The 22,992-nt window shown below is 43.0% G+C and overlaps 1 protein-coding gene across 2 annotated transcripts in view; it reads right to left on the bottom strand.

Annotated features, from left to right (window-relative positions):
* The window catches only part of NUP133 (nucleoporin 133), a 229,424-nt gene that overhangs the window by 77,016 nt on the left and 129,416 nt on the right, over positions 1 to 22,992 (bottom strand). For both annotated transcript variants that reach the window (XM_073560207.1, XM_073560208.1), the window contains exon 12: positions 16,085 to 16,176. In XM_073560207.1, the coding sequence (XP_073416308.1) occupies positions 16,085 to 16,176 (92 nt within the window). The remainder of the gene's footprint in view (positions 1 to 16,084; positions 16,177 to 22,992) is intronic.

The following is a 22,992-nucleotide window of genomic DNA, read 5'->3' as shown; positions in this document are numbered from 1 at the left end:
CATATTAAAAGTAAACAAAAACACCATAACAGGCCGTACATACACTGACACAAAAGGAATTGGCTATTGTTAGTAAGAGATTGTAGAGGGGACAAATTGATGATAAAAGCTGAGTCTAAAGGGGGTTTTACACATAGCGATATCGCTAGTGATATTGTTATAACGTCACTGATTTTGTGACGTTATAGCAATATCGCTAGCGATATCGCTATGTGTGATACTTAACTCCGACCGGCTCCCCCGCTGTCCATCGCTGATCACGCGAGAATGTCCAGCTCCATTTCTCGCCGTCAGCTTCCTGCTGTGACGAGCGACGCGTGGAGGCGGGCGGGAGGACGTCAGGATCGCTGTGTGTGAAAGGTGAGTATCGTGCGCTGCGTCCCTGCTGCATCGCTGTGAGATCTTTCTGTGTGAAAGCGCTCTAGCGATCATTTAGCGATGCACCAGCGATCCTGACCGGGTCGGATTGCTGGTGCATCGCTAAATGTAAAAGGGCCTTAAAGACTATTAATTGTTCAGAGTAGTCCATTTAGTTTTATTTAACTTTAAAAAAGACATGTCTAGCGCTGTAATAAAAAAAAAAAAAGAAATTGATACATATATACATATATATTTAACCCCTTTACCCCCCCAAGGTGGTTTGCACGTTAATGACCAGGCCAATTTTTACAATTCTGACAAGTATTACTTTATGAGATCACCCTGGAACGCTTCAACGGATCCCACTGATTGAGACTGTTTTTTCGTGACATATTGTACTTCATGTTAGTGCTAAAATTTGATCGATATAACTTGCTTTTATTTGTGTATTAAAAAAAAATTAGGAAATTTGGAGAAAATTTTGAAACTTTGAATACTTATGCCCTTAAACCAGAGAGGTGTCACATAAAATAGTGAATAAATAACATTTCCCCCATGTCTATTTTACAACAGCAAAAACTTTTAAACAATTTTTTTGTTACAAAGTTACAAGGGTTAGAAGTTGACCAGCGATTTCTTTTTCCAACAAAATTTACAAAACCATTTTTTCCCTTTTTATAACCCCTTTCTGACTGCTGACGGGATAGTACATCAGCAGTCAGACTCCCCTGCTTTGAGGTGGGCTCCGGCGGTGAGCCCACCTCAAAGCCGCGACATGTCAGCTGTTATGAACAGCTGACATGTGCCCGCAATAGGCGCGGGCGGAATTGCCATCCGCCCGCACCTATTAACTAGTTAAATCCCACTGTCAAGCGCTGACAGCAGGCATTTGACTAGAGCTTCCGGCCACGGGGCCAGAAGTGAGCTCATCGCCGACACCCCGTCACGTGATCGGGGGTTGACGACGCGTTGCCTGGACAACCAGAGGTCTCAGAGACCTCTATGGTTGTTGCAGGCAGATCGTTCAAGGAACTGCAGCAAATCTGCTACATATGGGCAATCCGCTCATCGTCCATATGTAGCAGAGCCGATCGGGTTGTGTATGCTTCAAGGAGTCAATTGAAGCATGCCAAAAGTAAAAAAAAAAAAATTAAAACCTAAAAGTTCAAATCACCCCCCTTTCTCCCCAATCAAAGTAAAACTTTTTTTTTACAAAAAAAAAAAAAATAAATAAAAAAAATAATCACATACACAAATTAGGTATCGCCGCGTTCAGAATCGCCCGATCAATAAAAAAAAAGCATTAACCCGATCGCTAAACGACATAGCGAGAAAAAAAATTAAAAACACCAAAATTAAGTTTTTTTGGTTGCTGCGACATTGCATTAAAATGCAATAACGGGTGATAAAAAGAATGTATCTGCACAAAAGTGGTATTATTAAAAACTTCACCTTGGCCCACAAAAAATAAGCCCTCACTCAACCCCAGATCACGAAAAATGAAGGCGCTACGGGTCTCGGAAAATTGCGCTTTTTTTTTTTTTTTTTTTTTTTTAGCAAACTTTGGAATTTTTTTTCATTACTTAGATAAAAGAGAACAAACATGTTTGGTGTCTATGAACTCGTAATGACCTGGGGAATTATAATGGTAGGCCAGTTTTTGCATTTAATGAACCTAGCAAAAAAAGACAAGCAAAAAACAAGTGTGGGATTGCACTTTTTTTTGCAATTTCACCGCACTTTGAATTTAATTCCCGTTTTCCAGTACACGACTTGCTAAAACCAATGATGTTGTTCAAAAGTACAACTCGTCCCGCAAAAAATAAGACCTCACATGGCCATATTGACGGAAAAATAAAAAAGTTATGGCTCTGGGAAGGAGGGGAGCGAAAAACGAAAAAAAATCGAAAAAAGCTCCGGTCATGAAGGGGTTAAGGGACCACCTCATATTTGCAGTGCCTTTGAGGGGTCTATATGATAGAAAATACCCAAAAGTGATACCATTATAAAAAAACTGCACCTCTCAAGGTGCTCAAAACCACATTCAAGAAGTTTATTAACCCTTTAGGTGCTTCACAGGAATTTTTGGAATGTAGTAAAAAAAAAAAAAAATGAACATTTAACTTTATTCACAAAAAATTTATTTTACACAATTTTTTTTTTATTTTCACAAGGGTAAAAGGAAAAAATGGACCTCAAAATCTGTTAAGCAATTTCTTCGGAGCATGCCAATACCCCATATATGTGGAGGAAAACCACTGTTTGGAAACAGGACAGGGCTCGGAAGGTAAGGTGTGCCGTTTGCCTTTTTAAATGCAAAATTTTGTTGGGACTATAAGGCTGTGTGCCCACGTAGCGTTTTTCAAGCGTTTTTTTCCTGAGCAGAAACGCATGCCCTTGTCAGGGAAACCGCATGCGCTTTTTAACACGTGTTTTTGACGTGATTGTCAAGCGTTTTGACATGCGTTTTCCTATGCGTTTTTGCAATTACAGTGTATGCGGAATCGCATGCGAGTCCGCACAAGTAATGAACATGCTGCGCTTTTTTTTCCGCTAAGCGTTTCCGCAGAGGAAAAAAACGCACCATTAGCACAACATATGCGTTTCCCATTCTATTACATTAGATGCTTTTCTTAAGTGTTTCCGCAGCAGAAACGCTTGTCTAAAAGCACTTCGGAAACGCTTAAAAAACACAACGTGGGCACACAGCCTTAGGAGTCGCCATTTTGTGTTTGAAAAGCCCCTGATGTGGCTAAACAGTGAAAATCCCTCACATGCGACACCATTTTTGTAACTAGACCCCTCTCAGGGAACTGATCTAGATGTGTGGTGAGCACATTTGACCCTCAAGGTGCTTCACAGACGTTTAGAGCGTTGAGCCATGAAAAAAAAAATAAATCTCATTTTCCCCACAAAAATGTTACGGTAAATTAGCCCCAAATTTTGCATTTTCATAAAGGTAACAGAAGAAATTGCACCCTACAATTTTCTGTGCAATTTCTACTCAGTACGTAGATACCCAATATGTGGGAAAAAAAAGTACTGTTTAGGCAAAAGGCAGGGCTGGGAAGAGAAGGAGCGTTATTTGACTTTTTGAAAATAAATTTGCTGGAATCATTAGCCATGTCCCATTTGGAGAGTCACTGATGTGCCTAAACTGTGGAAATCTACCACAAGTGACCCCATTTTGGAAAATCGACCCCTCAAGGAATGTATTTAGATGTGTGGTGAGCACCTTGAATCCCCCAGGTGCTTTACATAAGTTTATAACTAAGCTGTGAAAATAATAAAATCACATTCCACCACACCCTCCCCCACAAAAATGTTATTTTAGCCCCATTTTTTTTTTATTTTCACAAAGGTAACAGCAGAAACTGAACAACAAATTTTATGGTTTAATTTCACGAGTACGCTGATACCCTATATGTGGAGGAATACTATTACTGAGGCACAGTGCAAAGCGCTATATTGGTATGCAGATTTTGCTGGAATGGTTTGAGGGTGTGATGTAACACTGGCAGAGCCCCTGAGGTGCCAGAACAACAGAAACACCCCCATATGGGAACTCATTTTACAAACTACACTCCTCAATGAATTCATATAGAAGTGCAGTGATCATATTGACTCCACATGTATCTCATAGAATTTTATACCATTGAGCGGTGGAAAAAGAATAAATTACATTTTTACCACTAAAATGTTGTTTTAGCCCCAAGTTTTCAATTTTTCTAAGAGTTAATAGGACTTTTTTTTTTTTTTTTTTACAACCAACTGAGGTCCATTTTTTCCTGAGTGCACCAATACCCTACATGTAATCGGGAAATATGTTTCAGGCACATTGTAAACCTCAGAAGGGAAGGCGTATCACACTATAGTGCAGATTTTACTGCTATAGTTTGTGGGTGTCATGACCCAATGGGAGAGCCCCGAGTTGCCAGAACAGCAGAACACCCATAAGAGACGCCATTTTACAAACTATGCCTCTCAATGAAGACAGAATGGCACCATAATTTGTCCCACAATTTCTATTGAATGTGGCAATATCCCAGGACTGCTTACCCATACGGAGAGACTCAGGAGGGATGGAGCGCTATTTGCCTACTGGAGTGCAGATTTTCCTAGAATAGTTTGCGCACTCCATATATTGAGCCCGACTGCCAGAAGAGCAGAATCCCCCCTCAAGTAACCCAACTTTGGAAATTATACTCCTATGAGAATTTATCTACAGGTGTAGTGACTATTTAGACTCCATGGGTGTTTTCCAGAAACAGGCAGCAGTGGATGATGGGAAGTGAAAATTGCAAACTGCCATTACAGTGACCAGTACGTTGCAGTGACCAATTCATGCTTCTGGAGACATCCACCCTTAAATTAGGCGGGCTCTCATCACTTCAGAAATGACAAACATGTGGCCGCTATATGTGGTTTAGGTACACCTGTGGGGCTCAGAAGGGAGGGGGGCATTTGGAAATGGGAGCGCAGAATTTAATTTATTTTGAGGGGCGAGAAGCCATTTTGCTTTTCCAGAGCCTTTGTACTACTAGTAACGTGGATGCCCCCTATATTTCCGTCAACAGATGACAGAGATGAGTGGGGAATTGATTTTTTTGTGGATTGAGTTGAAGCTTTTATTGGAAATATTTTGCATAACGTTTGGGATCACATCTATTCGGCGCTCTACGCTGAGCACTTATTCTGGGATTTCCATAACAATCTCTGAGTGATGCGATTCAGATGAAATCCCCTAGGGATCCATTCACTATAATGAGGCAGCAGAGTTACTCTGGATTCCGTCTAGCCTTTGTTCAGCGCTGTCCTTTTCAGAAGTGCACAAAACTGTGTTCGACAGCACTTTTATGCAATCCTAAAAAGACGGACACCGCTGGATCACAGGTCAGACGGCGTCTACAGTGCCTCCATCTGCCTCATAGGGAATTTTCCGCCGGGAGTTCCGTCTGAATCACATTTTTCAGAGATTTACTTGGAAACCCAGTTGTAAGCTCTCAGCATAGAGCACAGGATAAATGTGTGCAGAGCCTTACTGCGACCTTTGGGAGGCAGAATGAACAAAACAGCAGGTGAAGAATTGAATTTATTTTTTACGTCGTTCCTTGAGTGGTGTAAGTGATTAGGCAAATTTTTGTTCGGTGCGATTGCAGCGATACCATATAGTGTTTTTATGCTTGGCTGCTGTCACACACTAAAAGACGTTATTTATTGCAAAAAAAATAGTTTTGCATCACCATATGCCCACAATGTCATATGACGGTTTATTTGCGGGACGAGTTGATATTTTTATTGGTACCATTTTCAGACACGACATTTTTTGATCGCTCTCTATTCGGATTTTTGGGAGGCAGAATGAACAAAAAGCAGCAGTTCAGGAATTGTTTGGGGGGGGGGGGGTTGTGTCATTCCACGTGTGGCAAAATTAAGGCAATTTTATTGTATGGGTCCGTACGATTACAGCGATACTCCATTTATATAGTTTTTAGTGTTGTGGCGCTTTTACGCAAACTATTTTATAGAAGAAATAATTGTTTTAGTATAGGTTTATTCTGAGAGCTATAACTTATTTTTCCGCTAATGGAGCTGTGTGATGGCTCTTTTTTTTTGCGGGACAAGATTGCATTTTCAGCGGTACAGTATTTATAGTAGTCGTTTTGATCCTGTTAAATATGTGTACTTTTATCGTTAATTTTTTTTTCCATTAAAATATTTATTTCTGGGTACAACATACTTTGATTTTTTACAATTATTTTCATTTTTTTTATAAACTTTAACTTTTTTTTTTACTTTGCCCCACTATGGGACTTTCATTTTTTGCAGGCTGTTCGCTTGTATAGCATGGGGATGCAGCAGCCCATGCCTTCCGCTCGCACCTTTTGAGGTAGTCTATTGTGGATTTTGATGCGTTTAGGATCATTGTTCATTTATAGAAGCCATCCTCTTTTCAACTTCAGTTTTTTTTTTGTTTTTTTTTTTACAGATGATGTTATGTTTGCATCAAGAATTTGTTGACATTTCATTGAACCCATTCTTCCCATTACCAGTGAAATGTTCCCTGTGACATTGGAACATTGCAACATAACTCCAAAGCACAATTTATCCATCCTCATGCTTAATGGTTGGCGAGATGTTCTTTTCCAGAAATTCTGTGCCCTTTTCACTCTACACATACCTTTGATCACAGTGGCCAAAGAGTTCTATTTTAACCTCATTAGTCCACAAGACTTGTTTCCAAAATGCATCAGGCTTGTTCTTGTGCATACTTCTGACGCTGAATTTTATGGTGAGGACGCAGGAGAGGTTTTCTTCTGAAGACTTTCATTAAAGCCATATTTCTGCAGGTGTCTCTGAACAGTAGAGCAATGTATCACAACTCCAGGCTGCTAAATCTTTTTGAAGGTCTTTTACAGTCTAGTGGAGTTTCTGATTTGCGTCTCTAGAAAGCCTATGAGCTCCTGTTAACTACCATTTCTTAATTACATTTCAAACTTGAGGAATGGGCAATTTGAAACAGCTTTGCTATCTTATCGCTTTCTCCTGCTTTGGGGGCCTCCACCAGTTTGAGAATGCTAGGCAGCTGCTTAGCAGAACCCATGGCTGCTGTTTTTTCATCCGAAAGTTACAGTGGGGAAATAAGTATATGATCCTTTGCTTATTTTGTAAGTTATCCCAATGACAAAGACATGAACAGTCTACAAGGGTAGGTTAATTTTAACATTGAGAAGTAGAATAACAAAAATAAAATACAGAAAATTACATTGTATAAATTATATTAATTTATTTTCAGTTTGCATTGAGAATTAAGTATTTGATCCCATACCAACCATTAAGAGTTCTGGCTCCTACAGACCAGTTAGACGCTCCTAATCAACTCGTTACCTGCATTAAAGACAGCTGTCTTACATAAAGAAAAATACGTCCACAGCACCTCATAGCATCATAGGGTTAACTTTACCCACAATAGGAGCGCACGTCAGGTCCAAGGAGTCCCTCTTGGAATAAGTTCAAACATCACAGAGCAGAGACAGCACTTCACAGGTTGGTGGATTTTACATCTCCTCTATTCTGCCTTCTATGGCAACATTTCGATCACACAAGGGCTTGAAAAAGATCTTGTGTGAGCGAAACGTTGCCACAGAAGGCAGAATAAAGGAGATGTAAAATCCACCAACCTGTGAAGTGCTGTCTCTACTCTGAGTTGTCTTACATAGTCACCTTTACAAAAGACTCCTGTCCACAGACTCAATCAGTCAGACTCTAACCTTTCCAACATGGGCAAGACCAAAGAGCTTTATAATGATGACAGGGGCAAGATCATAGACCTTTACAAAGCTGAAATGGGCTACAAAACCATAAGGAAGATGCTGGGTGAGAAGGAGACAACTGTTGGTGCAATAGTAAGAAAATGGAAGAAATACAAAACACCAAGGTTACTTACTGGTAGCCGGTTTTTCCGGAGCCCATGACGGCACACGAGAGAGGGGATCCACCCAGTCAGGACAGGAACCCTACTGAAGATAAAAGGGAGGTACCTCTCCCTCGTTTCAGTTGGTTTACAGAGCATGAGAGGCCCCCCGGGTTAGTACACATGGTAAAACTATCACCACATTATATTTAACTAAAAAAACACCCAAACTATAGTGCACACCAAAGGAGTGATAAGGGGGGGGGGGGGATATACAGGTGCCGTCATGGGCTCCGGAAAAACCGGCTACCGGTAAGTAACCTTGGTGTTTTCCCGTCTCCCATGACGGCACACATGAGAGACTTTTGTAGAATAAGACACCTTAGGGAGGGACCACCGCTTGTAGCACCCTTCTACCAAAGGTTAGGTAAGTAGAGGAAGATAGATCACGTCGGTAGTGCTTAAAAAAGGTCGAAGGTGAGGACGAAGTAGCGGCTTTACAAATCTGCTCAATCGATACCTCAGCCTTCTCTGCCAGGAGGTAGCCACGGCTCTGGTGGAGTGAGCCTTGATGCCTTCTAGAACCGGAGCGCCACTTGCAGAGTAGGATAACATAATGGCCTCCCTGATTCATCTGGCAATGGTACTCTTAGCTACCCCGTACCCTTTTCTACTACCCTGAAAAGCTACAAACAGGGACTGATCTTTTCTCCACTGACTAGTTATTGACATATATTGTAATATGGCTCTCCTTACGTCCAATGTATGGAACTTTTGCTCCCCAGGGTTTCTAGGATTATTACAGAAAGATGGCAAGGAGATCTCGAGTCCTATGAAACTTTTGGACCACCTTGGGGAGGTAGACCGGATCTGGTTTTAGAATGACTCGGTCGTCCAAGATCTGCATATATGGAGGGCATATAGATAGAGCTTGTAGGTCGCTCACTCTACGGGCCGATGTTAAGGCAACCAATAATACAGTTTTAAGTGTGAGTAGTTTTGGTGACAGCTCTTGTAATGGTTCAAAGGGATCTTTGGTTAAAGTTTCTAAGACTAGATTCAGGTCCCAGGGTGGCATCTTTGGGATAATGACCGGCCTCGACCTGCCACAAGACTTCAAGAACCGGGACACCCACCTATTGGCTGCTAGGTTGCAGTTACAGTTAGGTCCATATATATTTGGACAGAGACAACATTTTTCTAATTTTGGTTCTAGACATTACCACAGTGAATTTTAAACAAAACAATTCAGATGCAGTTGAAGTTCAGACTTTCAGCTTTCATTTGAGGGTATCCACATTAAAATTGGAAGAAGGGTTTAGGAGTTTCAGCTCCTTAACATGTGCCACCATCTGAATTGTTTTGTTTAAAATTCATTGTGGTAATGTCTAGAACCAAAATTAGAAAAATGTTGTCTCTGTCCAAATATATATGGACCTAACTGTATATAGGGCCCCCAGAGCTGAGACTTGGACTTTGAGGGTGTTAGTGGCTAACCCGAGTTGCAGCCATGACTGTAGGAATTCTAGGATAGGTCCCACTGGAGCTACATCCCCTAAAGGTTCCCCCAGGAAGTCTAGGAACGTTTTCCACATTCTACCGTAGATTTGGGATGTTACAGGTTTCCTACTCTTCAACAGGGTGGAGACTAACCCTGGAGAGAATCCCTGGCAACTCGGTAGCACCCTCTCAAATTCCAGGCTGCCAGATGGAAGCCCTTCACCTGAGAGTGGACCACTGGTCGCTGGGAAAGCAGGTCTGGAACCTCCAGTAAGATCCATGGATCTGTCACTGACATGAGTCTCAGAAGGGAGAACCAAGGCCTCCTTGGCCAAAATGGAGCTATAAGAATTATTCTCGCTTGATCCTCCCTGATTTTCCGGACTACTACGGGGTTCATTGTTATGGGGGGGGAATGCATAGGTCAGGGAGAACTTCCAGGATATTTGTAAGGCATCTACTGTGAAGGGATTTTCTCTTGGATTCAGTGAGCAGAACTTCCTGACCTTCCTGTTGCGTGAGGTGGCGAACAGGTCTATTTCCGGCTTGCCCCAAGCTAGAACTATTTGTTGGAAGCTTTGGGGGTTTAGGGACCATTCCCCCTGTCTTAAGTGCCTGCGACTCAGGAAGACTGCTTGTGTATTTTCGACCCCCTTTATATGCAGTGCCGTGATGGATAAACAGATGTTCTGCTAAATGGAAAAGTAGATTTGATACTTCCACGAGGCCTCAAGATCTCGTTACCCCTGGTGGTTGATGTAGGCTACCACTGCACGATTGTCCGTCATCACTAGACTCTGGCGGCCCTGAAGCAAGAGGAGAAAAGGTTTCATGGCTTTTTCTATTGCCCATAGTTCTTTTACATTTGAACTGTGATCCTTTTCTAGTGAGGACCAGGTTCCCTGTAGTGAGTGGGATCACAGGTGTGCTCCCCACCCTGTGGCACTTGCGTCGGTTGTAATGATGTCCTCGACTGTTTTTTGCCACGGGACACCGGCTGTTAGATGCTTTTCTATAGTCCACCAGAGTAGGGAATGTCTTACAGCCATGGAGAGACATAGTTCGCCCTCTAAATGCCCTTTCAATTGCTTCTGTGCTGACAGAACTTCCCACTGTAGTTGTCTTAAGTGGTACTGAGCCCCACGCTACTGCGAGTATGTGGCCATATTGATTGACTCCATTTTGAAGGAGCAATTGTCTACCCACTGATTGAGTCTCCTCAGGTTGACTATGGTTCTCCAAGAGCCACCTGGTTTTTGTATTAAAAAGAGGGGGGAGTAAAACCCCCCTTCCTTCTTTAAGTGGGACTTCCTGTAGGACTTGTTTTTGCAATAGTCCCAAGACTTCCGTCTCCAAGGCCAGTTGTTGGTCTTGGGTTTCCTTCGGGGTGTCATCATAAAGGTTCGCCTGGACAGGTGAATTTTATTTTTAAATAGTCCTTGATTATGCTTAGGACCCATGTACTGGGGGAGATATTTGCCCAGGAGGAAAGGAAGAGAGAAAGCCTTCCCCCTACCTCCGACCTGATGTCATTGGGGAGATTTTTTGGAGGAAGTAGAGGGCCCATTAAACATATAGCCCGATCCTCTCCTTTCTTTAAAGTCCCAATTTTTCCTATCTCCCAGGGGATGACCCCCTGTTAAATCTTCTCCTCCGAAAGGGCTGCTTTTTGGGTTCTCCCAGAAATCGGGGAACGCCTTTCTTCCTATCCCCCGCATGCTCCAAAATTTCCTCTAGTTTTTTCCCGAAGAGGAATTGGCCGTCACATGGAATGGAACAGTCTATGTTTCGATGGCAAATCCCCTGGACACCCTTTAAGCCACAGGGCTCGTCTTGCCGCATTTGACAAGCTTGATGCTCTAGCTGTTAATCTCACGGAAACTGCTGAGGTATCCGCTAGGAAAGCCGCTGCTCCATGTACCAGTGTCAGATTAGACAGTATTTTGTCCCTAGGAACTTTATCCCTGATCTGGTCCTCTATTTGTTGTAGCCAGACCACGAGGGCACGAGCGGTACAAGTACCAGCTATTGCCGGTTTTACTCCACCTGCCGATGCTTCCCAGATATGCTTCAGGAACCAATCTGCTTTTTTATCAAGCGGGTCTTTCAGCATGCCAGAGTCCTTTAATGGTAGAGATACCTTTTTTGAGGATTTAGCTACGGCTCCATCAATTTTTGGGACTGTTTCCCAGGTTTCTGAGTCTTTTTGTTCAAATAGGTACCTCCTTTTTGATGTAGAAGGAAAGGCACCCGACCTCTCAGGTTTTTTCCATTCCCTGTCAATAAAGGCCTTTATCTTATTTACAGGGAAGGTGCGTTTTTTTCCTTTCCTCCAGTCCTCCAAACATAACATCCTCCAATAATTTAGGAGTCTTTTCCTCCTTAAGGCCCATTGTAGACCCGACAGCTTTGACCAGTTTTCTATGTCCTCTGTTGGGAAACACGGACGGCCCCCTATATCGCTGTCCGAGGAGGATTCTGAGGACTGAGTAGAGGAAGAGGAGGTGGAGGGGGACAGGGATCTTCCCCGACCTTTCTACACTAGTGAGGCCTCAGAATCAGAATCCCTTCTTTTATCTGTCTTTTTAAGGGCTGCCTTTAGGGAGCCTTTCACCTCCTCTTGTATTATAGCCCTAAGGCTAGTCACCAAATCAGGGGTTTCCTCTCGTATGGGAGCACAGAGGTCTTTCTGCCACTGATCTGCCAGCGGGTCTCTGCATAGGGCACAGTCTCTATTATTTGTTTGACCACTAGGGATCGAGGAAGTCTAGCGGCGAAACAGAAAAATGGAACCCCGTTACCATAAGGGTGACATTCACGTAGATTACTCACCACCGCTGTCAATTAAGGGTACCGATCTCAGAGGCTCCTCAGATGCACTTGACGTGTTTTCTGGACGTCTCAGAGTCATGCCGGTCGTGGTTACAACTGCCGCTTCTACCACTCGAGCGGCTGCTCCTGGTATGCTGGTGGCTCGGCACGGCATCTGGCGAGAGCTCTTGCTGCTGCTCTTCTTGCCCCACTTCCATTATGAAGTTTTGGGCATGAGTGCGTCTTCTGTGGTCATCACTCTTTATGAGAGGGATCCACTGCACTCTCCGCCTCCACCAGAGTCTATTTACAGCCCCTCCCCCCCGCCGGGATAATCTTTTGCCGGCCGGCGTTTTTTCATGTGCGCCGCCATCTTGGATCCGGCACCGCGCCCAAAAGCGGCCGCCCCTCCTGGATGAACTGGATGCCGGCAGAGGGAGGAGGGCGGCAAGGCAGACACGGAAGAGCCCCTGGACCTCTGACCGTGCTGCGCTAACGCCCGCTGAGCCCCGGGGGACCCGCGGATGGCGCTTCCACCCCCCGACGCCCAGCGCACAGGCTCTGCCTGATCTTCCACGCTGGCACGGAGGTGGGCAGGTATGGTATGCTTTCCTGGACCGCGGTCTTCAGCACACGGGTCCCTGTCAGGACAGGAAACCCAACTGAAGCGAGGGAGAGGTACCACCCTTTTATCTTCAGTAGGGTTCCTGTCCTGAGTGGGCGGATCTCCTCTCTCATGTGTGCCATCATGGGAGACGGGAAAATGACTGTCAATCAACATCGATCTGTGGCACCATGCACAGTCTCACCTTGTGGGGTATCCTTAATCATGAAGGTGAGAGATCAGCCTAAAACTACACAGGGGATCTTGTTAATGATCTCAAGGCAGCTGGGACTAGTCACCAAGAAACCCATTGGTAACACATTACGCCGTAAACGTTTAAAATCCTGCAGTGCCCAAAAGGTCCCCCTGCTCAAGCAGGCACATGTGACATTCTTGTCTCCCGAGATCTCATTCTGCACATGTGCCACCTCTGGCGGCCATTTTCCTGGAGACCACAGCATTACAGCAACGGAAGTGCGGGGGCTCCGGGCTTTCACAAAATGTCGGCAGAGCCTCCCGCACCACCAAAACTGCCGCGCACCAGCCTGGGATGGATGTGTGGGGGCTCCGGGATTTCACAGTGTCGGCGGAGCAGTTTTGCACCACGGAGCATACACACACACTTCCAGCACAGGCCACAAACCACCCTCTTTCCTGCCCACGGAGGTGGGTGGGCAGGTAGCTGTTTTGAACAGCCGACATGTGCCCGCATTAGACCCGGGTGGAATCGCGATCCACTCGCGCCTATTAACTAGTTAAATGCCGCTGTCAAACGCTGACAGCGGCATTTAACGCGCGCTTCTGGCCATTGGGCCGGAAATACGTGCACCTCTGACCCCTGTCACGTGATCGGGGTCGGGGTCTTCGGTGCGTCGGCATAACAACCAGAGGGCTCCTTGAGACCTCTATGGTTGTTGATGCCGGATCGCTATGCATACAGGCGATAGGAGCATAACCAAATTAAGGATAAGAAACCCATATACACTAATATGTACTATTGAGTAGAGGGTTAATATGCAAGAGGAAAATATGGACAATCGCAAACAGCATAAACGTAGACAAAAATGGTAAATGGAGGTCCACCCAGGTAAGCCACGCAGCTCCATATGACATCTCATGTGTCAGTGCCCAGCAGGGGAAAGCGGACAAGTACCACATCCGAGGTTTAATTGGCGCTTTTACTTTAATTAAACTTATGTGCTGTAACCATGGTTACAAGCGCCATCTTTGTGAGTGATTCTTGCCATATGCATGATTGGCCTGATCTGTCACATGTGATCTACCATCTCAATGGTGGACTCTATCTTAAATATCCCTCACTTCCCTTTTCCCATCACCCCTTGAGAAAGGCCATTTGCCAAAACGTGCGTTGGGGGGGGGGGGGTTTGTCATACCTGGGTGGACCTCCATTTACCACTCCAACAGGTAAAGATGTCTTCATCATGATTTAGTGTTATCTTTTACTAGTACATGCTGTTGGGTTGTGTATGTAATATGTTTAGTTTGGGGATGGGTGCTATATTTCCAATGTTACTAGCATAACTATGTTTAAGCAACCTGCTCTCCCCTACACTGTCCATAAGCCCTATGAATGCCCCACTTGGTCGCCCTCGTGCTGCCATGGTCATGTTTGACTTGTTTTCACCCTCCTTATACCTTGGTCATATCACAATAAAGATTCAATGTTTTACCTTTTCAATTTATTTAGTCTTTTGGACTTTTTTCGATCGCTTGTTTTCTTCTGTGTCTACGTTTATACAGGCGATAGGAGCATCGCCTGTATGTAGCAGAGGCAATCAAGCTATGGCAGCTTCTAGCCTCCCATGGAGGCTATTGAAGCATGCCAAAAGTTAAAAAAAATAAATAAAATAAAAATTGTTTTAAAAATATAAAAAAATAAAGTCTAAATCACCCCCTTTCAAAATAAAAAGTAAAAAAAAAAATTACACGCCCGATCAATAAAAAAAAAAAAAAAAATGTTTAACCTGATCGCGAAACGGCGTAGCAAGAAAAAAATCGAAACGCCAGAATTACGATTTGGTCACCGCGACATTGCATTAAAATGCAATAACGGGCAATCAAAAGAACGTATCTACACAAAAGTGGTATTAAAAAAGTCAGTTCGGTGCACAAAAAATAAGCCCTCTCCCAACCTAAGGTCAAGAAAAATGGAGGCGCTCCGGGTCTCGGAATATGGCGCTTTATTTTATTTATTTATTTATTTTTTTTTTAGCAAACTTTGGAATTTTTTTCTGAAGTGTGGGATTGCACTTTTTTTTTGCAATTTCACTGCACTTGGAATTTTTCTCCCATTTTCGAGTACACGACATGCTAAAACTAATGATATGCACACAAATAGGGATCACCACAAGGATATGATGATCAAAAAGTATCAATTTTAATAATGGACACAACAAACAGACACTTAGTTTAAAAACAATTAAAAAGTCTGAACAACCAGACACTGATAACAAAACAAAGACAATGGGTCATTTTGATAAATAGTTAAATACTATGGGTCCCAAGGTCAACCATTCAGTATAATGCCAGGTATCTGCTAGTTACCATAACCTAGGGTCTATCAAATCAATTGTAATGACAATCATGACCTTGGATCAAAAATACCATATTATCACTAACTACTATGGTTACATAGAGGTTCTACATATGCCATAAATAGAAAATTGAATACTTATGTTGCCAACACAAATAAACATACATTAACAAGTCCCTTTCCCTAGCATGATATCACCTGGTTTCTGAGGATGAACAAGCTACCGGGTAGGTTACATGGGACCCCCAAACCCACGCGTATCGACACAGTGATGTGTCTTTCTCAAGGACCTTGAGACCCTAGGTTATGGTAACTAACAGATACCTGGCATTATACTGAATGGTTGACCTTGGGACCCATAGTATTTAACTATTTATCAAAATGACCCATTGTCTTTGCTTTGTTATCAGTGTCTGGTTGTTCAGACTTTTTTATTGTTTTTAAACTAAGTGTCTGTTTGTTGTGTCCATTAATAAAATTGATACTTTTTGATCATCATATCCTTGTGGTGATCCCTATTTGTGTGCATATACTTTTTTTCTTTATGTGTTTTCATGTCAATCCATTTATATGCACTAGGTGATCCCACCTAAATTGACATTGTGGATGGTGCCCGTTTATTCTGTAACTTGTCAGCTAAAACTAATGATGTCGTTCAAAAGTACAATTCGTCCCGCAAAGCCCTCACGTGGCCATATCGACGGAGAAATAAAAAAATTATTGCTCTTGGAAGAAGGGGAGCAGAAAACGAAGACCAGAAAAAGCGCTGGTCATTAAAGGGTTAATTAGCATTTCAAGGTGACAAACTCTGTAAATGGTTTTATATATGTATATTACTTACCTACAAAACTGCAAAAATGCTGCCTTTAACAGTTTGGTCTTATCATCATGAGGTATGGTCTCTCCTCTCTTAGATGGCTCTATGGATGTAGCCTTCATTAACAAAAAAGAAAACACGTCAACAGATGTCGAATAGGAGTGGAACTACATAGCTTACATTATGTACAAGCAAACCTTGACTCAGTAAAGACAACCGCATATTGTTATGAACAATTCAGTGGAGAGCTTACCTAAGAAAAATAAAATAGCATTTGTTATTTACAGTAGAACCAAATCTCTTATGGGGCCAAAGAATGAGAAAAAAAATGTCCTTTGGACAACCACAGGGCAAGCATAGATTATTAAAACGTATTTTCCACAGTTGGTACTTGAAAAATACATTTACATAGCAAATGGTGGCCCACAGGATCTATTCAAGTTGGTACACTTTGGCCACTTATTAGATTTTCCTTGCATATATGGCAAACATTAAGGAAAAAATAAATAAAATGATAACCTCAGGGCAATCTAATTCTGATGTACAAATACATCAGTATTTTGAATTTCGGATCAGTGCGAGTACCAGAGGTTGTGTAATACCCAAATTGTCTCAGAAAATGAATTCCTTTGTATGGTGGCCTCCTCACCAAATAGCATGGGTGTGCTACACATAACATTTAGGGCATATCATGTAAATAGGCTATAACTTTGGGAATACTCCTTTAAAGGGAATCTGTCAGTATGATCGCCCATCCTAAGCCGTTACAAAGGCATGTAGGTCATAGAAGCCTGAATAAAATGATACCTTGATATCTGCAATCTAATGTGTTATTCACAAGAAATGAACAGCTGATTTAAGTAGTAAAAAAATGTGAAGATCTATAGGGCAGACCCAAATCTCCCTGAGTAGCTACCTCAAGAGCTTATTTTTAATGAAAGGGGACAGTGCTGCTCCACCCTAAGCTGTTGAAGGAAGAATAACACAATCATCAACTGCCAGTAATGATGAGTCTGCATCAAAGAACATCCCACATACAGTATAAATTGGACAAAAATGTAGTTTATAAAATGGAAAAAGAAAAAAAAAATGTTTTTACTAAATTGATGCTATAGCCCCAAATGTTTCATTTTTATAAGAGAACTAGATGGTGGCCCGATTCTATCGCATCAGGTATTCTAGAGTCTCTGTTAAAATAAAAAATAGTTACATACTCACTTTCCGACGGCCCCCGGACTCTTTCTCTCCTCTCCACGCTCCCGGCATCTTCCGGTTCCAGTAATGCTTTGCGCGAAACACCGATGATGACGTCGCGCTGTCGCAAGAGTGATGTCATCATCAGCCCTTCTCGCAAAGCATTGCTTGAACCGGAAGATGCCGGGCACGTGGTGAGAGGAGGGACAGAGTTCGGGGGTAGTCGGAAGGTGAGTATATAACTATTTTTTATTTTAACAGAGACTCTAGAATACCCGCTGTGATACATTCGGGCCACCATCTAGTGTATTATACTCCTGTTACACCCGGAGCTGCTGTCACTGTTATGCTTTTACCTAATATATTGTACTCCCAGTTACAGCCAGAGCTGCAGCCACTGTTCTGCTGTTACCTAATGTATTGTACTCCAGTTACACCCAGAGCTGCTGTCACTGTTCTGCTGTTATCTAATGTATTGTACTCCAGTTACTCCCAGAGCTGCAGTCACTGTTCTGATTTTACCTAATGTATTGTAGTCCAGTTACACCCAGAGCTGCAGTCACCATTCTGCTCTTACCTAATGTATTATACTCCTGTTACAGCCAGAGCTGCAGTCACTGTTCAGATCTTACCAAATGTATTGTACTCAAGTTACACCCAGATCTGCAGTCACTGTTCGGCTGTTACCTAATGTACTCCTGTTACACCCAGAGCTGCAGTCTGTGTTCTGCTGTTACCTAATGTATTGTACTCCAGTTACTCCCAGAGCTGCAGTCACTGTTCTGCTTTTACCTAATGTATTGTAGTCCAGTTACAGCCAGAGCTGCAGTCACTGTTCTACTGTTACCTAATGTATTGTACTCCAGTTACACCCAGATCTGCAGTCACTGTTCTGCTCTTACCTAATATACTCCTGTTACACCCAGAGCTGCAGTCACTGTTCTGCTCTTACCTAATGTATTGTACGCAAGTTACACCCAGAGCTGCAGTCACTGTTCTAGTGTTACCTAATGTATTGTACTCCAGTTACACCCAGATCTGCAGTCACTGTTCTGCTCTTACCTAATATACTCCTGTTACACCCAGAGCTGCAGTCACTGTTCTGCTCTTACCTAATGTATTGTATATGTACAGGACTGTGCCTGTGTAATGAGCGACGCAGCAGTGACGCCTTTAACGGCTGTAATGTGCCTGTACAATAAGTGATGCGGCCGTGTTGCCGCGACGACTAAGTGACTGTTGCTGATTGGTCGTGGCAGTTAGTCTGTGACCAATCAGCGACACAGGATTTCGGTTACAGACAGACATGATAAGACAATTATATATATATAGATATGAGGTATAGATCCCATGATTTGTTACACTTGTTTGGGGCTATTTGACTTTTGGAGTGCAAAATGTGCTGGAATACACTGTGGGAGTAAGTTTTTTGCAAAGCCCCTAAGGTGTCAAAATAGCAGAAACCTGTAAGAGTGGTTATTAATGGTACATACTCAGATTGGGCCAGGGTTACTAGTGGGGTACCACAGAGTTCTGTATTGGGCCCCCTACTATTTAATATATTTATTAATGATCTAGTGGATGGCTTACACAGTAAAATATCAGTATTTGCTGATGATACAAAACTATGTAAGGTAGTTAACACAAAGGAGGACAGTTTGCAACTACAGACAGATTTGAGTAAATTGGAGAATTGTGCTGAAAAATGGCAAATGAGGTTTAACACAGATTAAGTGTAAGGTTAAGCACATGGGAAGGAGAAACAGATGCTACAATTACTTACTAAATGGGAAACTGCTGGGGAAATCAGACATGGAAAAAGACTTGGGCATCTTAGTCAATAAGAAGCTAAATTGGAGTGCCCAGTGTCAGGCAGCTGCCACCAAAGCAAATAGCGTCATGGGATGCATTAGAAGAGGTCTGGGGAGACGAGATGAAAACATAATTCTCCCTCTCTACAAATCACTCGTCAGACCACACTTGGAGTATTGTGTTCAATTTTGGACGCCGGTGCTCAAGAAAGACATTACTGAACTTTAAAGGGTACAAATGCGGGCTACTAAAATGATAAATGGAGTTGGTTCACTACAATACCCAGAAAGGTTATCAAAATTAGGTATATTTACTCTAGAAAACAGAAGACTTAGGGGAGACTTAATATATATGTACAAGTATATCAGAGGGCAATACAGAGATCTATCTAATGAACTGTTTGTACCAAGGACTGTGACAAGAACAAGGGGGCATTCTCTTCGTTTGGAGGAAAGAATTTCTGCACCAGCATAGAAGAGGGTTCTTCACGGTAAGAGCAGTGAGGCTCTGGAATTCTCTTCCTGAGGAAGTGGTGATGGCCAACTCACTGAATGAATTTAAGAAAGGAATGGATGCTTTTCTTGTGAGTAACAGTATAGAAGGTTACGAATAACAGAATATTATAGGTAGATGGTTGACCAAGCTTAGGGGAAGGCTTCTACTCTGTGGGTTTTTTGCCTTCCCCAGAATCAACAATGCAGAACAGCTGCACTAAAAATAGGCTGAACTAGATGGACATAAGGTCTTCCTTCGGCCTTCAAAACTATGTTACGATGTTACACCCCATTCTGCAAATTACACCCCTAAAGAAATTCATCTAGGAGTGTGGTAAACATGAACTCAAAGTTTTTAACAGTGGGCTGTGGAAAAAAAAATCTGCAAAATTTGTTGCGCAAATTCTCTTGAATAAGGTGCTACCCTATACATAGCGAAATATTATTGTTTGGCCATACGGCAAGGGAAGGGAAGAAGCACTATTACACTTTTGGAGTGCAGTTTTGGCTGGAAAAGGTTGTGGATATCACATCACATTTGCAGAACCTCCAAGACGCCAAAATAGCAGAAACCCACCAGAAGGTGCTTAAGAGAAGCTTACAAGAGTGATAAATAGGAGAAAATGGACCTTTTAAATGGAACCTAATCAGTTGGATCATGCTGCCCAAACCATATATACCGTATTTTCCGGCGTATAAGACGACTTTTTAACCCCTGAAAATCTTAAAAGTCAGGGGTCGTCTTATACGTCGAGTGCATATGGTGGGGGAGTGGTCCCAATGAAGAAGGGAGGGTGGAAGTGGTGTTATCATCCCCCTTTTACCTCAATGGTGGCAGTGGTGTGGCGGCTCTGTGCTGGGGGTCGACGCGGCTCCTCTTTGTCCAGCGTGGGGTTGCTGTGCTGGGGGGCGGCTGCGGCGGCTCTCTGTCCAGCGTCTGGGGCTCCTCCGGCATTTCCCCAAAGCCTCCGGGAAAATGGCTGCCGGAGCCCACGCATGCTCAGATTCAGATCTTGTTACGAGATCTCGGGAGACGAGATCTGAATCTGAGCGTGCGTGGGCTCCGGCGGCCATTTTCCCGGAGGCCACCGCATTGCAGCAATGGAGCTGCCTGGGCCTCCAGGCTTTGGGGAAATGCTGGAGGAGCCCCGACGCTGCCCAAAGAGCCGCCACAGCCGCCCCCCGAGCACAGCGCCCCCACGCTGGACAAAGAGGAGCAGCCGCTGACCCCCCAGCACAGAGCCGCCACACTGCAGATGGAGGAGCCACCGATCCCCAGCACAGACCAGCAGATAGCACCGCTGCCACCAATGAGGTAAAAGGGGGATGATAACTCCACTTGCACCCTCCCTTCGGCATCGGGACCACTCCCCCACCATATGCAGATTGCTCCAGACCCGCATATAAGATGACACTGCATATAAGAAGACCCCCCCGACTTTTAAGAAGATTTTCTATTTTAACTGGAAAAGTTGGGGGGTCGTCTTATACACCGGAAAATACGGTTTGTATGTGTGGCCCTTTGCTTACTTGCGTTATTTATGAGCATATTATTGTACTGAAACCATATGTAAACATCTCTATATCTCTCTATCAAAGCGAGGAAAGCATGGTAAAAAAAATGCAAGATTCAGTGAAGATGATTAAGTGAAGTTACTGTATTAAAACCTCTTTACCACCTTCGACGTATAGATAAGTTTAAAGGTGGCTTGTTTGGTGTACGCTCCGGAGATGAGCCCACAACTTTTCCAGCACATGTCAGTTGATTTCATCAGCTGACATGTGCCCCTAACAGCCGCGGGTGGAATCGCAATCCACCCACGGCTGTTAACATGTTAAATACCACTGTCAATCTCTGACAGCGGCATTTAACACGATCACGCAGGAAGCCTGTCACTAATCCCGACCATAGGCGCCCGGTTCGCCGATGGGTTGGCATGACAACCCGGGGTCTGCAGCAGATCCCTGTAGTTGTCATTGCTGGATTGCTATTATCGCCGCCCAGCAATCAGCGTTCATAGCGAGAGAGCATTTTCGCTACATAGAGCAGAGCTGCAGCCCTGCTCTGAGTAGCAAAAGCGGCTGAATGATTGCAGCTTCTAGTCTCTCATGGAGACTATGGAAGCAAGTGTTAAGTTAAAAAAAAAAAAAAAAAAAGTTTAAAAAACTAAAAAAAAAAAAAAATTAAAATCACCCCCATTCAAAATACTACAACAAAGAAGAAAAAAAACACAGATTTGGTATTGCCAAGTTCAGAATCGCCCGATCAATATATAAAAATAATCAGATCAGTAAACGGTGTAACGACAAAAAAAATCAAAACGTCAGAATTACTTTTTTTTGTTGTTGTCGCAACATTGTATTAAACTGCAATAATGGCTGATCAAAAGCTCGCATCCACACCAAAATGGTATCAAACATGTCAGCTCAGCACGCAAAAAAATAAGCCCTTATCCAACCCCAGATCACGAAAAATGGAAACGCTATAGGTCTCGAAAATGGCAACTTAAAAAAAAAAAAAAATTTTCATTCACCACTCAAAACAAAAATATGTATAGCTTTTTTATCTACAAATTTGTAATGACCTGAAGAAGCATACTGGCAGGTCACTTTTAGCATTCAGTTAACATGGTTGTGGAATTGCACTTTTTTGCAATCTCACCACACTGACTATTTTTCAAGTTTCCCAGTACACTATATGGCAAAACCAATGGTGTCTTTCAAAAGTACAACTCGTCCCGCAAAAACAAGCCCTCACATGGCCATACTGATTGAAAAAAAAGAATGACTGAGAAGAAGGGGAGCAAAAAACTGAAACTCAAAAAACTGAAAAACCCAAGGTGGTGAAGGGGTTAAAAAATAATTTATTACACATTTAATATGTTTTCATACTGTATATTAGTGTATGAGTTCTTAAAGTTAATTTTTCTTAGTTAAAACCACCTAATTAAAAAAAAAATTGGTGTGGTTTTAAGGGGCTGGAACGGCTTAATAACATTTCAATTCAAGCAAATTGAGATAAGAGCTCGGTCACAGAACAAATTAAACTTGAAAGTCAAGCGATTCCGGTTTTACTGAGAGCGTCCGAAATGGGCAGGCGTTTTAAGAACACAGTTTGATGGGCAGGAACTATAGGGAGAGAAGGAACTAGTCTAGAACTGCCCCTTCCCAGTTTCTCCTTCCACTACTATAGGCGATTCACAGATCTCTCCCTATGCAGACATGGGAGACACCTACTAATCAAATAGTGAGGGTTGGGAAGATGTCGGGCAGGGGTGGCACGGGACTAATCTCATCTCTCCCTATGCAATTGTGCAACTAGGTTCTCATTCAAGCTGCCTGTGGTTTGGGCAGTAAGAAAATAGAGTGACAGGGTCCTTTAATGTATTATGAAATTTCACTCAACTGTGGCAATGCCTCATAAGTGGTCAG

This window comes from Dendrobates tinctorius, unplaced genomic scaffold, assembly GCF_039654945.1.
Source record: "Dendrobates tinctorius isolate UK_male_01 unplaced genomic scaffold, ASM3965494v1 ptg000293l, whole genome shotgun sequence".
In the NCBI taxonomy this organism is placed as follows: Eukaryota; Metazoa; Chordata; class Amphibia; order Anura; family Dendrobatidae; genus Dendrobates; species Dendrobates tinctorius.
Note: the sequence above shows the minus strand (reverse complement) of the source record. Positions and strands in the feature narration are given on the sequence as shown.